General features: G+C 37.8%; 1 protein-coding gene across 1 annotated transcript in view; it reads left to right on the forward strand.

Annotated features, from left to right (window-relative positions):
* Window positions 1-15,983, forward strand: part of MTO1 (mitochondrial tRNA translation optimization 1) — a 30,961-nt gene that overhangs the window by 3,298 nt on the left and 11,680 nt on the right. Inside the window, exons 4-11 of the mRNA XM_015097285.4 lie at window positions 4,371-4,660; window positions 6,558-6,670; window positions 6,769-6,959; window positions 7,195-7,325; window positions 7,983-8,187; window positions 8,269-8,440; window positions 12,564-12,682; window positions 15,418-15,578. Of these exons, the coding sequence (XP_014952771.2) occupies window positions 4,371-4,660; window positions 6,558-6,670; window positions 6,769-6,959; window positions 7,195-7,325; window positions 7,983-8,187; window positions 8,269-8,440; window positions 12,564-12,682; window positions 15,418-15,578 (1,382 nt within the window). The remainder of the gene's footprint in view (window positions 1-4,370; window positions 4,661-6,557; window positions 6,671-6,768; window positions 6,960-7,194; window positions 7,326-7,982; window positions 8,188-8,268; window positions 8,441-12,563; window positions 12,683-15,417; window positions 15,579-15,983) is intronic.

The raw sequence follows: 15,983 nt of genomic DNA on the forward strand, positions 1-15,983 counted from the left end.
CCTCTTGGTATTTCTGTGATAATTTTTATTTTTCTTAGTTCTGACTTTCAACATTTTAAATTTATTATTTTACAAGATTATTTATGTTTTTATTTGAGTTACATGTTAATTTTTAAAATAAAATTGCACATGCACATATTTTTTACAGAAGAATGGAAAAGCAATTTATCTCTGTTTTCTCCCTTTAAAGACTTAACCACTTCAGCTGTTTTAGCCTTCACTGCAAACACTAATTGGGAGATTTGTGTGTGCATAGTTATTTTATGGCTTGACTGACTGTACAGTCTAATGATTAGGGATTGAACTGGCTTTTTTGTTGAGGAATTCCCAAACATCTACGTCTGTTAGTCCTAAGGAGAAGAATCAGTCTTCTGCCAGAGGACTGGACTGTTAGCTTTCTAGGAACAAAGTAGTAGAAGGGGCTGCACTGGAGAAATTTATCCTTTTTTTTTTTTTAATTAGAGGATAATTGCTTTACAGTGTTTTATTGGTTTCTGCCATATAACATCTCAAATCAGCCATAAAAATTTTATCATTTAAAATACACTTATTAACTTGTTTTCCCTGTTTAAATTTTATTGTAGACTTATTTTTTAGAATGGGATATACATATTAATTTTTTTACTTAGAAAAAATTGAGTGTATTTGTCTTACACAGTAAGAAGGACATGGGTAGACAATCCACATGAAAGTCCTAGCCATGTCACCAGACACCCGTGCCCCTTCCATTGTCCTGCTCTATCACCTGTGGCTGTAGCTTTCATTCCAGTGTTCACAAGACCAAAGTCACATATCCAGGTATCCATTATCATATCAGAAAGAAAAGGAAAAAGAGGGAAAGGCTAAAGACCAAACAAAGACAGAGCAAACAAGGTGCATTTCCTTTCAAAGAGGATTTCCACCTTCCTATTAATAGAAGTCTAGCCCAGCATCTTCTTGAAGTCCATTGACCAAAACTGCATCCTAATGGCCTTCTATGGCCTCAGATTGGTGTGAAAAGATAAATATTTTTGATTGGTATATTTCACCCAAGGAAAATTAGAGTTATTAGTCAAGAAAGTGTGTCAGTTGGATAAGGAATTACTTATATTGAGAGTGCTATTGTGACATAAATACGTCACCTATAATTTACATCCCACATAGACATTGAACATATCTGGTGTTACAAGTAAAATCAATAATCAAATACTGTGGTAGCCATACAATGCAGCAGTCCCACTACTAGGCATATACCCTGAGAAAATTTCATAATTCAAAAAGATACATGTACCCCAGTGTTCATTGCAGCACTGTTTACAACAGCCAGGACACGGAAGCATCCTAGATGTCCATCGGCAGATGAATGGAGAAAAAGATTGTGGTACATACACACCATGGAGTATTACTCAGCCATAAAGGGAATGAATTTGAGTTGGTTCTAATGAGGTGGATGAACCTAGAGCCTGTTAAACAAGTGAAATAAGTCAGAAAGAGAAAAACAAATATCGTATATTAACGCATACATATGGAATATAGAAAAATGATACTGATGGACCTATTTGCAGGGCAGCAATAGAGACACAGACATAGAGAACAGACTTGTGGACCCAGTGGGGGAAGAAGAGGGTAGGACGAATTGAGAGAGTAGCGTTAAAACGTATAGAAACCAACACAGTATTGTAAAGTAAAGTAAAATTAAAAATAAATAAATCCAAAATGAAAAAAAAATAAACGTATACAAAACCATGTGTAGAATAGATAGCAAGTGGGAAGTTGCTGTATAGTACGGGGAGCTCAATCCAAGGCTCTGTGACAGCCTGGAGGGGTGGAATCGATGGGGAATCAGAGGGAAGGTTCAAGAGGGAGAGGACATGTGTGTATGTCTGGCTGATTCATATAGTTGTTCTACGGTAGAAACCAACACAGCATTGTAAAGCAGTTATCCTCTAATTAAAAGGAAAAAGGAAAGACAAAACGAAGAAAAGCAGAAAGACACTGCTCAAACTTTACTGTGAGGAGTTTGGTGGAATCAAAGAGTAAAAAGAAAATACATTGGCTGGAGAAGGTGCTTTGGAATTAGACTAGTGTTCAGACTTAGCTTTGAGTTTCAGTTTCTTCATCTACAAAATTGGGAGAGTAATGTATATTTCACCAAATGAGAAAAGTGTGACTTAATGTTGCGGTTGGCATATAGTAAGGATTTAATAGATCATAATATAATATTTAATAAACAATTATAGTGAATTACTTAATAAATAACTGCAACATTAATAATAAACAAACATGGTAGCTGCAGCCAGCTAATGCCTAAAAAAAATTTTTTTAAGAAAAATTGCCATTTACCACAGGCAATTAAAGCCAGGGGTCTGAAGAAATTTTCAATTTGCTCTACATTCCACCTGAATTTTTTAAATTCCATATAAGTATATTTATGATGTAGGCATATCTTTTCATAGATTAGAAAGCCAACTTTCGTAAAGTTCAAGTAGTTTCCCCAAGTCCCACAGCTAGAAAATATCACAGTCAGGAACTCAACCCAGGTATTTAAAAACTTAAATGTTCCTTTTGCGTCATCAACAGTTTAAAGGGGATGAAAGAAGGCAGAGTGAAAAGGTGGGCTGTCTCTCATCTTGTGCTCCAGGCAGCCGGTTTCCTTCCTCAGGAGCATTCTTAGGCACTGGTGTGGTCTTTCTGTCTGTGATTTTATCCTTGGCTTCACGCATAGGTATATATATTCCACCCCCACACACAGTAGTAACATATTGTACACACTCTGCTGTACTTTATTTAACCACTTAGTCTGTATTTGCTTTGCTTTTTGGGAGCTATGTGTCTTTCCTTCAAGTTCATGGCTTTTGTTCTGTGATTACCTTAGTAACTATGATTTTCTGTAATACACTTAATCTTCCCTTCTGTCAGCGTTTCGTGACTTCCCTATGTTGAACAGTTACTACTTTTATTTTCATTTCCCTTTCTCTCTGCCTCCTTTCCTCTCCAGACTGATGATTATATTGTTTTTATTAGGGTAGCCCTTTATCCTTTTTAATTATTTTTACTTGTTATTTAAATTAGTGTCTTCAAATGCTATTTCTTGGACCCTGTCTATATTTTATGGGCCCAACAATACAATTTTTAATTAACTTTTTTTACTGAAGTGTAGTTGATTTACAGTGTTTCAGATGTACAGTGAAGTGATATAAATATTCTTTTTCAGTCTTCTCCATTATAGCTTATTAATAATCAGTTTTTTATAGCTTATCAATAATCAGTTTTTTATTGTAGTAAAATGTATATAGCATAAAGTTTGCCACTGTAGCCATTTCTAAATATACAGTTCCACGCCATCAAGTACCCGCACAGTGTTGTGCAGCTGTCACCACTCTCCATTTCTAGAACTTTTGAAATTTAGTTGAAATACTGTACCCATTAACAGTAACTCTCTATTACCCAAAGAATTAACCTACATTTTCTTGTATGGTAGATCCATCTATAGACAAACCTTCATATGTGAATTTCAGCTCTTTCTCATCTTCAACCCCCAGCTACATTCCCACAGTTCTCACACTCAGTCCTCCCGTTTCTGCACTGCTGCAGGGCAGAGTGCTTCACTGTCATCTGTATGTTGTCTTCAGGTTCTTGAGTTACAGTGTTCTCCCCTCTGCTCAGTCAGTTATCACTCTTCCAACCACTTCAAAAAAAATTTACTTTATGTTAGAGTATAGTTGATTTACAATATTGTGTTAGTTTCAGGTATACAGCAAAACGATTCAGTTAAACGTATATAATGTATATTATCCATTCTTTTTTCAGGTTATTTTCCACTGTAGGTTATTATAGAATATTGAGTAGAGTTCCTTGTGTTATACAGTAGGTCCTTGTTGACTATTTTATTTATTGTGGTGTGTATATGTTAATCCCAAATTCCTAATTTATCTATCCCCCCAACCACTTTCTATCTTTCAAAAATATTTGAAATTTTTTATCTTTTGACAAGTTCTTTCCCATTCTTGTGGTTCTTGTGGTTTCATATCTTTTTTGCTCCTTTTATTTTCTTTCGGAATTGTAAGAAGGAGAAGAAATGATGTGAGGTGGGATCTGTTAAATTTAACTAGAAGTCTAAATTTAATTAATTTAAAAAATTAACTGAGACCAGCTATTCAGTGCTGACAAGACTTTGGGAACATGTGTATCTGTGATAATACATTATGCCCTCCATCTCAGCTTTTTTGGATTCTTCAGATTGGTAACATATAGCCTTCTTACTGATTTAAAATCTTTTTCAGGTTTCTAAAGACAAATTTTTCTGTAGTTCTCTTACAAAAGCGTAACATTCTAATTTGATCCATGGTGACAATTAGAGCATGAGTTTTGTTCTCTTTCCTGTCCTTTAGCGGATGGAAGTACGGTGTTTGCAGAGAGTGTGGTTCTGACTACTGGGACGTTTCTGAGAGGCATGATTGTAATCGGCTTGGAGATGCATCCAGCAGGACGTTTAGGGGATCAGCCTTCCATAGGGTTGGCTCAGACTCTGGAGAAGTTGGGGTTTGTGGTGGGAAGATTGAAGACTGGGACTCCGCCCCGAATTGCCAAAGAATCCGTTAATTTCAGCATTCTAAACAAGCAGACACCAGATAATCCATCCATACCATTCAGCTTTATCAATCAGACAGTGTGGATTAAGGTGAGATAATTTATGAAAATGTGGCTTTAAACAGGGAATATAGACTTTTTTTTGTATTCATTTTTCATCACTATTAATTAGGGCACAAAAATGTGTTCTTTAGAAGGATTAGCTGATTTGGCTACTTGGGTATTTCCTCATAAATTTTTTTTTTTTTAATTGGAGGCTATTACTTTACAGTACTGTGGTGGTTTTTGCCATACATTCACATGAATCAGCCATGGGGGTACATGTGTTCCCCATTCTGACCCTCCCTCCACCTCCCTCCCCAAATCCCATAAATTCTTAAATTTCATTGCTTTGATAACTTTACCTATTTAAATTTTTTGAAATAATTTCAGAAAAGTTATAGGACTGTTACTTGCCCTTTCCATATATATAGACATAGATACATATATTTAACATATAGAACAGTAGCATACACGTTTATTTTTATTCTTTTTTCTTTTCCCAAAACATTTAAGAGTAAGTTGCAGAGATCATGACCCTTTACCTCTAAATACCTCAGTCTGCATCTCAGCTAAGCCAAAGACATCCTCATATAACCTCAGTGCAGTGATGAAATTTGGGGAATTTAACGTTGACAGTGCTGTTATCGAAAATAAAATTCATAGAGTTTTCTGACCACCCCAATAAATTTTTTTGTCCCAACATTCTTTTTCCAACCTAGCATCATATATTCCATTTAATTGTCATTTCTTTTTAATCTGGAATAGTTCCTCAGTCTTAATAGTACTGATACTTTTGAAGATATAGGCTACTTTTACCTGTTCTTGTAATTTAAGAAAAAAACAAGCTCTATATTGTGTGTTTAAAATTAAGGGCTAGTAGTTGACGGTCCTAATTTTGGGTGAGTGTTACCCTGATGAGTGGCTATTTATTTATTTATCTAGCCATGCTGCACAGCTTGTGGGAACTTAGTTCCCTGACCAGGGATTGAATCCATGCCTCCTACAGTGGAAGTGTGGAGTCCTAACCACTAAGCGATCAGGGAATTCCCTCTTTTGACATTCTTATCTTTCCTCAACACTTTGTCTTACTGAGTTTTAAAGTAAGTCTCAGATATCATTTCATCCAGAAATAGCTTGGTACATGTCTTTAACAAATAAGGATTTTGTAAAAATCAACCATAATACTATTAGCGCACATAGCAAAACATAATTTCTTAGTATCATCTGATACTCAGTGCTCAATTTTCCCTAGTATTAAATATATATATAATTGAAGTATAGTTGAACTACAATGTTCCAAGTGCATTCCTAGTATTTTATAGTTGTTTTATTTGAACCAAGAACCGAATGAGATTCATACATTACATATCTTATAATAGTTCCTCTCTTTTTTACATCTGTGTGCTGTGCTGTGCTTAGTCGCTCGGTTATGTCTAACTCTTTGCAACCCCATGGACTGTAGCCTGCCAAGCTCCTCTGTCCATGGGGCTTCTCCTGGCAAGAATACTGGAGTGGGTTTTCCATGCTCTCCTCCAGATTTTCCCGACCCAGGAATCAAACCAGGGTCTCCTGCACTGCAGGTGGATTCTTTACTACCTGAGCTACCAGGGGACCCTCTTTTACATCTACATGGGGAAGAAACTCAGACATTTCTGGAATTTCCTACATTCTAGATTTGTAGATTTGTCCGATTTCACTGCTCTGGTGCCTTAAACATGTTCCTACATCATCAATATTTCTTATGAACTGTTGATCTGGAGGCTTGTGTAAATTTAGGTTCATCTTTTGAGTTGTTTTTAACAAGCATATTCCTCCATTAGTATTTGGCTTTGTGCATAGATCTGATGTCTGTACAAGTAAGTTTATATCATGTATGGAATTTATTTGAATTAGAGGCAAACTAATAGAGAAGCGAAACAGTGTTGTGACGAGTTCTCATGTTTTAGCCAGAAGATCAGCTGCCATGTTACTTGACTCACACTAACCCTCAAGTGGATGAGATTGTCCTTGAGAACCTTCACCTTAACTGTCACGTTAAGGAAACTACAAGAGGACCCCGGTAAGGACAAAATACCAGTGCTTAATTGCAGTAAGGAATAATGTCAACCCTCTTTTGTTTGTTTCATTACATTTTTAAATTCCAATGTCCTATTCTAGATACTGTCCCTCCATTGAATCAAAGGTCTTGCGTTTTCCAAACCGTGTACATCAAGTTTGGTTGGAACCTGAAGGAATGGATTCTGACCTCATCTACCCCCAAGGGTTATCTGTGACACTGCCAGCTGAATTACAGGAGAAAATGATCACATGCATCAGAGGCTTGGAGAACGCTAAAATGATTCAGCCAGGTAAAGGGACTGCCAGCTGCCCTTTGGTCTGAGCTCAGCGTTGCTTAGCAGGCAGCGGAAAATTGAAGCTACAGTCATGGTGCTTAGAGCCCCAGAAGACAAAACCCAGCATCTGCACGTTTGTTAATAAAATAGTCTTCACATTTGAAGAGCATTTAATGATAATCTTTGCATCTCCGCCTTGAGGCAAACCCAGCCCTGTTTTTGCTTTTTGTACCATCTGTTCTTTGGCCAGGTTACGGTGTTCAGTATGATTACATGGACCCCCGGCAGATCTCTCCTTCTCTCGAGACTCGTTTGGTGCAGCGGCTGTTCTTTGCTGGACAGATAAATGGCACTACTGGTTACGAGGAAGCTGCAGCTCAAGTAAGAAGTGGTTCAAATGTTACTATAAACAGAAAAGAACTATTTAACTGGTGTTCCTCCGCTTGACATCTGTCATGATTGCTATATAGAGCTTAGATACAACTCATAACTGTAATAGAAAACTGACTTCTATTTCAGGACATATGAGGGTGGCTTCTGTATACAACAGGATTTTTAAAACACTGTGTCTTTGTTACTCTTTTCTGAGCTCCTAGATCCAGTTGCATATTTTGATTAGATTTTTGTATTGCTTCTGAAATTTAAAAAAAGAAAATTTAGTTCTTTTAACCTAACCTAACTTTATTGAAAATTACCCTGTTGTTACTCCTTTTTAAACAGAAAGTTATGTCATTTTTAGTTGGAAGTGGGAAAAGGCTAAAAAAGTCTTACAAGTGGATTTTTCTTTTTTTAAAGATTAGCCACCTGGTTTATCAAGAATATTAGATATTTTTGAAAACAGTGAATTATAGCATTCTAAAGTGGTACATTACCCATATTCTGTTTGTAAATGTGAACCACATTTTCTGTCTCTGTTGTGTCCCTTCTGGGCAGGCCTGCTTCCTTACTGCCTGAACCATTTTTTCCAGGTAGTGTCTGAATAGGATAGCCCTTGGTTCAGTTCATAATGGCCTTTTAAACATTTCAGTCCTCTTGTAGGGCGTGATAGCTGGAATCAATGCAAGTCTTCGGGTCAGACACAAGCCTCCTTTTGTCATTAGCCGAACAGAAGGTTACATAGGAGTCTTGATTGATGACCTCACCACACTGGGCACCAACGAACCATACCGCATGTTTACCAGCCGAGCCGAGTTCCGTTTGTCACTGCGTCCTGATAACGCCGACAGCAGGCTCACATTCCGAGGTAACTTACACTGAGTCCTGCAGCCAGACTTTCTCTCCTTTAAGACCTCTTTCATTATAATCTCCCCCTCCCCCCTTCTAGGGTACAAGGAAGCTGGTTGTGTGTCCCAACAACGATATGAAAGAGCTTCTTGGATGAAGTCTTCTTTAGAAGAAGGCATTTCTATGCTAAAATCCATTGAGTTTTTAAGTACTAAATGGAAAAACCTAATTCCAGAGTCTTCTATAAGTAGTGGTAAAAGTCTGCCTCTCAGGTATGCATTTTTTGTATAAACTTTCTTTTTATAGAAAAATGGAGTCATCTCAGATCCTACCTATAGATTCTCTAGCTACACATTTTAAATGAATGCAGCTCTTAATGTTTGCTTCTTTTCAACATTTGTTAGAGATAATCTCGTTACGAATGACAATATACATGATTCTAAATTATTTTTTATTTTATTTCTCTGTGGTTCCCATTGAGTTCTGCCTTTCCTAAGATCTAGAGGGCATAAACCAAGAAATAGCATAATCTGCTTTCTTTTTTAGGCATTAAACAATTGGAATGGTCTCATCTTGCCTGTGAATAATAGCAGAGAAGCTTTGATTAAGCAGTGTTATCAATTCTTGAAGAGTCCCTTGCTACATTTTAGGAGTTTTTTTGTCCTTGTTTTTACCATTCTGGTTGTATGGACTCTAAAGGACATCAATAGAGAGCTTTTATGATTCAGAGATGCATTTCTGAAAACCTCATGTAATTCAGAATTTACATCAGTCAATTTACATCAGTCACCACTGATTTTTCCCATTTAAAAAATGTAAGCTAATGCGGAGAGGGGGATTGGAGGGTGGGTTTAGAAGGTATAAATCTACAATCATTGTGTCTTAGAAGCACACATGCTGACTTGATCTTGCTGCTGTGTCTCCAGTATGTTTTTTGTTGATAGTTTTCTTTTTCTCAGTCCTTGTTTTGCTTGTGAGGAAATTTGTAGACTTAATGGTATATTCATTTTAATGCCACTTTTTATCATCCCCAATCTCTCTAACTGCTCTCTTTTTAACTAACAGCCAGGCATAACATGTCTTTGACTTTCATCTCATCACAGTGTTTTTTGTTTACAGTTTGTGTTCCCAAATTTTCATTTTCATGAGAATTTCCCAAAGCACTGGCACCACTGATAGAGGATAGTAAGCAGGTTTTTAATTATAGTAACAGTAAATAATCAGCTTCCCAGGTGGCACTGGTGGTACAGAACCCACCTGCCAATGCAGGAAACCTAAGAGATGTGGGTTCAATCCCTAGGTCAGGAAGATCCCCTGGAGAAGGACATGGCAATCCATTTCAGTGTTCCTGCCTGGAGAATCCCATGGATAGAGGAGCCTGGCAGGCTACAGTCCATAGGATAGTAAAGAGTCAGACATGACTAAAGTGACTTAGCAACAATAAATAATAAAGAATCTGCATGGTTGTCACCTAAACCAGGGGGTCTCATTCACAGGAAAGACAGCTTGGTTCACAGATAAGGGTGGCAGATTTATTTGTTTACCAGTTAAGTGGTCCTGGGAGATGGTAGTAGTATAAGCACAGTTTTGTATTTCACTCTGTTGTCCAGCTATTTGTTTAAATTTAAGAGAGTTTATTATTATTTCAAACTTTGCAGAAGAATTTATAGCATTATGCTTAGCATAGATCCAATATTGCACTGTGTTAGATTTTATATAATTAGAATTTGCATTCGATGTGACTCATGTGGATTGAGGTCATAGTGAGAGCAAGGGAAGTGATTGTTTTCAACACTGTTTAGAATGCTAATTGATGAATAAAAATACGAAAAAGGAGGGGGCTGTCAGTTTTATATTTTTACCTAATCCCAAGAGTACCCATTTTGTTAAGGTAACCTTTTTTTAAACAGTAATTTGACCAAATGCTTTTCTTGTTAATTCAGGTGTCTTTCCTTTCAGAAGGAAACAGGGGCCTCATCCTCCTGTTTGATTTTGGTAGAATATTTATAATCTAGTGTTGAGCCTCCCTGAAAGAACTCACTTGATCAATTCCTAGACATATAAAGCCAGAAAGATAGAAAATTGGTCCAAGGACATGTATTGTGTCTGCCGCACACATAGCAAGCTGTCCGCCAGGCACTGAGAAATGGGACTAGACTTTGAACTACCTTTTTGACAGAAGAGATCCACAGAGCACGCGCGCACATTGCCTGTCAGGATCGTAGGGAGACCCACTGATGCGTCAGGTAGTGCAGGAACTGTCTCTTGTGTTCTGCAGAAGTGTGCTAACGAGTCCTTCAGTGGCAGCCCTCTGTACTCTGACGCTTAGGCTTCATTCAAAGCTGGTTTTGAAGTTTGGACCTGCAAATAGTTCCAAGCCTTCTAAACAAATTGCTTAAAAGCCTTTTAAAAGATGTGTTTATTTTGGCTGCTCTGGGTCTTCACTGCTGCCTGTGGGCTTTCTCTAGTTGCAGCAAGCGGGAGCTGCTCTTCACTGCGAAACTGGGGCTTCTCATTGCAGCGACTTATCCTGTCGATGAGCACAGGCTTCAGTAGTCACAGCTGGTAGGCTCCAGAGTGCTGGGTCAGTAGTTGTGGCACACGGGCTTAGTTGCCCCATGGCCTGTGGGATCTTCCCAAACCAGGGATCAAACCCACGTCCCCTACATTAGCAGGCAGATTCTTAACTTCAACACTGGACCACCAGGGAACCCTAAAACCTTCTTAAAAGTTAAATGGTCATAGGCTTTTCTTTGAGGTCACCATCCTCTAAGATTGCTCTCTTTTTGGTTAGTCATTAGGAGGTATTTTCCTGTAGGTTCTATAATTTTTTTATTTTATTTTTGGCCACCCTGGGTTTTCGTTGCTACATGCAGGCTTCCTCTAGTTGTGACTGGTGCGGGCTGCTCTCAGGTTGCAGAGCATGGGCTTCATGTTGTGATGGCTTCTCATGTCTCAGAGCACCAGTTCCAAGGCGAGTGAGCTCTGTAGTTCTGGCACACAGGCTCAGTTGCCCCATAGCACGTGGGATCTCCCCACACCAGGGATTGAACCCATGTTCCCTGCATTGGCAGGCGATTCCTAACCACTGAGCCACCAGGGAAGTCTTGTTCTAGAACTTCTGAAAGGACAACCCCTTTTGGAGTTTAGGGTTATTTGGTTTCATTGTATCAATAGCTTATCTGATGAGACTTCTGAAATTAATTGACATAATTCATCTTGTGGAGCACAACAAAGTTGACAGCTCCTTGTGCAAAGAGGTGTCTGGCCTTTCCTAGACTGTCTGAGATGAGACAGGCCTCTGCAGAGTGTGACACAAGACTATGGTGATAGAATGAGCTGCAAAAAAAGAAAAAAAACACATCTGGGAGGCCTGAAGGGACTTGGGACCCTGGGGTGGGCAGATTTGACTTTCTTTTGACTTGATAACTTAATTGGTTTAATTGATTTTGGGTGGACAGAGTTGATCAAAAAAGCAATCTATTGAAAGAGGGGGGCAAAGTAAATAAAAATAAAATTAAGGCAGTAAGTGTAGTGTGGGGAAAGGGTACAGATCAGTGAAACCTTGTGAGAACCAAGCAAAATGAGAAGGAAACTGCAGGGTATTTTCCAGTCTTGGAACAAGCAGGAGATCTCCTTTAGTTGGTTCTGAGCATGTGTGTAGAAGGATGACGCGTTCACAGGACGTGGGCTTAACGTGACTTAGATGTGAATTCTTAGGGAGTTCAATCACACCCTTGTTTTCAGAGGATATTCTGTCCTAATAGGAAAGCTCCAGAGGACAAATGGATTGTTGCAGTACCACTTTACCAGCTACTTACCCATCTTGATAAAGGAAAGGAGTTGAGAATCACATGGTCTCTTTCAAAAAATTGCAGAGGAAGGAACACTTCCAAACTCATTCTATGACGCCACCATCACCCAGATAACAAATGCAGACAACGACATCACAAAAAGAGAAAATTACCGGCCAATATTATGATAAACATAGATGCAAAAATCAACAAAATTCTAACAGAATTCAGCAACACATTAAAAAGATCATACACCATGATCAAGTCGGGTTTATCCGAGGGATGCAAGGATTCTTCAATATACGCAAATCAATCAGTGTGATACACCATATCGACAAATTGAAAGATAAACATCATATGATAATCTCAGTAGATGCAGAAACGCTTTCAACAGAATTCAGCCTGAGAATCACATGCTGATCTTCTAGAGGTCTCGCTGTGTCACAGATGCTGCTGTGTTTGCTCAGTATACTTGGGGAAAATTAGAAATATATTGATATTATTTATTCTGAGATTTGGTATTACTTTCAAGGAATTTTGTTCTTAATCTGCCTGATATAATATGGACCCTTGTGTTAATGAAACTTTTCTGTGTTTGTAGAGCTCTTGATGTTCTGAAGTATGAGGAAGTTGACATGGAGTTGTTGGCCAGGGCTGTTCCAGAGCCCTTGAAGAAGTACACCCAATGTAGAGAGCTGGCCGAAAGACTGAAAATAGAAGGTAGAAAATATTTTACTGAGAATGTCTGTATGCTATCTTCTTCATTTGTGCTAATAATGAATGAACTGCAGATACACAGAGAGCTCTGTGTCAAGAGGAGCCGTTATTACCGTAAGACCAGCCTAAGATCTACCGTCTTAGGCTCTGACCACTCCGAGTAGGTTTCCCAGGTAGCATTGTAACACATCAGAATGTGTTAGGAATGCACAATCTCAAGCTCCACTCCAGACCCACTGAGTGAGCATTTGCATTTTAACAAGATTCCCTAGGTGATCTGTGTGTATATTTCATGTTGGGAAGTGCCACTGTAGAGCTCTCCTTTAAAAAAAAAAAAAAAAACTTTTCTCCTTTTGAACTTTTTCTTTTAATGTTTTCTCCACTTAAATGTTCTAATAATGAGGAAAATAATGCTATCTTTGGCTTTGATGATATGTTATAATACTCTTCCATTAACAAAGACTTATTTTGTATCAGGCAAAGAAGTTCAGAGTCTGCTCCTGTATGTTCTAACATTTGGTGTGTTCTCACACTCTTAGTCAATATATTGACCATCAAAGTCACATGTGACTTTTGGAGTTGTACTGCAATTTTTAACTTTTTCTTTATAAAAAAAAAATATTTCAGGACTTCCCTGGTGATTAAGACTCCATACTCCAAATGCAGGGGGCACAGGTTTGATCCTCAGTTAGGGAAGATCCCGCATGCCAAAAAAAAAAAAAAATTCAAACAGGAATACTGATAATAGCATTAGCTTCTGCAATGTGATAGAAGATTTTTTTTTTCCTCCTCTGGAAAATTGTGTGCAGAAAAAGTCAGGAACCAGAATGAGATGGGAGAGAAGGGTAGGAAAAGCATGATAAAAGGTGGACTGTTCAAACAGGAAAGGCCTTCAGGCTCCTTGGGGACCGGCGAAGGTGGTAAGAATGCTGCAGTCCTTCTAGCAATAACATTTTCTTTCAGTTCCAGAGAGGTCTGTCACCCTGCTATGCTTTGACTGCTTATATAGAATGACCCAAGTGCTGCCTGTCATTCTTACAAATGAACATGCCTGGTCATTTGCTAATGTGTAAGAAGTATTGTTAACCTTATATCTCAACATCATGATCTCTCTATTGAGTAAAGGTTACTTTATTGAACATTTAGGCCATTAGCATCTGGGAAAAGGTGATTAAACTCTGTATTTTAAACTTGGTTTGCTGTTTTACTGTGTCCAATAAATGGTCCAAAATAATTATCTTCAACTTGTTCATAGGAAACCCTGACTTCAGCCATGGAGTAGTTACTGTTTTGCCTTGTTCTTGAAGACTGGCATATATAAAGACTCTAACTAATACCCATGGCTTAAAAGAAACCACACTAGGTTAAAATATAGCATATATCAGTAGTTTTCAAATCACTACCTAGATCCTCCACTAGATAAGTTTTTCTTTTTTTTTAATGTGGACCATTTAAAAAATCTGTTGAATTTATTACAACATTGCTTCTGTTTTATGTTTTGGTTTTTTTGGCCCTGAGGCATATGTGATCTTAGCTCCCTGACCAGGGATCAAACCTGCACCCCTTGAATTGGAAGGTGAAGTCTTAACCACTGGACTGCCAGGGAAGTCCTTAGACAAATTTCTGGAAGGCAGAAATCAGTTTCAGAGTCTTCTTTGTACTATCTCTCATGTTTTGCTATACATATTTGAAAAATTAAATATATCTTTAATATATACATTATTTATATTCTGTGATCCTGTAGTCTATTCCTGAGTCATAAAATTTCATTACAATTTGTCATGCTGATGTGTTATATTAATCCCTTTATGTGAATTATTTCATCTGATACTTAAAAAGTGTCGTGTAAAGGATAGCTACTAGCATTATGTCTTAATTTACAGATAGTTATAACTTGCCCAGGGTCACACAGTTGGGGAGTGGCAGAACTGGGCTCTGAACCTAGTATATCTGTCTGCAAGGCCTGTGCACCTCACAGCTCTCCTTTGTTGTCAGAAAGACCATCATAAGTCTCTGGGTCAGCCCGTAACATTTCTAGATAAGGTGCCTGAGGCCCAGAAGTATCATGATGTGTTCATTGTCAGAGGGTAATTTATTGGTGGAGCCAGGCTCAGAGCTGAGACTTTCTGGCTACCAGCCAAGTGATAGAAGCAGAAGCTTCCAGAACCTCTAGGGAAGACTTGCTTTTCTTAAACAGGACAGAATGAAGGTCTTGGATTTATTTTTCTAAAAATGGGATGCGTTAATTACAAAATAATTGCTGAATTGTCTTTCTAACTTCACTCTGAATAAAACATCAGTTAATTTATTTAAATTATATGTTATCATCCAAGAATATATACTTTTAACAATTATAGCTTTATTTGAAAACCGTCTTCTTGGAGAAACACCTAATCTTTAGAACTTCAAACCTATAGCCTAATGAAGAAAGTGTTCCACCAAAATTTGCATTGAGAAAGAAAGCAATTTTTTTTTTTTTTACTTAAAATTTTCTAGATTTTTTAAATGAGAAGGACATGGAATAAACGGCCAGACAGAATATTGTAGTTAATACACAAGATACTCCCTCTCTTTTATTTTAACCTCAGTCTCCTCTTCTGTGAAAGGGAACACCTACCCCACCTGTCGTGATACTGAGATCATATATGCAACAGCTCTCTGTAAATTGTAAAAAGCTAGAAACATGTAGGTTCTTAATGTTACCTGAGTATCACAACATAATTAATTTCATTCACCAGCCACTTATGAATCAGTACTGTTCCATCAGCAACAAGAAATAAAGGAAGTTCAGAGAGATGAAGCTCTCCAACTACCAAAGGACCTAGATTATTTGACTCTCAAGGATATATCTTTGTCCTATGAAGTTCGAGAGAAGCTCCATTTGAGTCGCCCACAGACGGTAAGAAAACAGGAACAGATCATAAAGAGCCAATGCTTTAATTTTTAAAAGCTGGATTTATAGTGGCCATATAACTAATATTTTATGTCATCATAAAAAGTTTAACCTCTTATTTTCATATTCTCTTTATATGTCATTATATTTTTTATGGGAGATAAAAAAGCTTAGTCTAAATATGTATCTGGAAGTCAAGAATTGGGTTGATTATAATTATCCAACTATGTGCACGCTTGTTTATATGCATGACTTAAACTACTTCAGGTTAAAATAGAATACATGTCAGTGGTTTTCAGATCACTGCTTGGATCCCTCCAAGGAGTTCCATAGTGTTGCCTTGGAAGCCAGTAGGAGGAAGTAGAGGGCCAGAGAGGCCCCCACCCATGATCCTGTGTGTGTCTGTATGTG

This window comes from Ovis aries, chromosome 8 (genome assembly GCF_016772045.2).
Source record: "Ovis aries strain OAR_USU_Benz2616 breed Rambouillet chromosome 8, ARS-UI_Ramb_v3.0, whole genome shotgun sequence".
Taxonomy (NCBI): domain Eukaryota; kingdom Metazoa; phylum Chordata; class Mammalia; order Artiodactyla; family Bovidae; genus Ovis; species Ovis aries.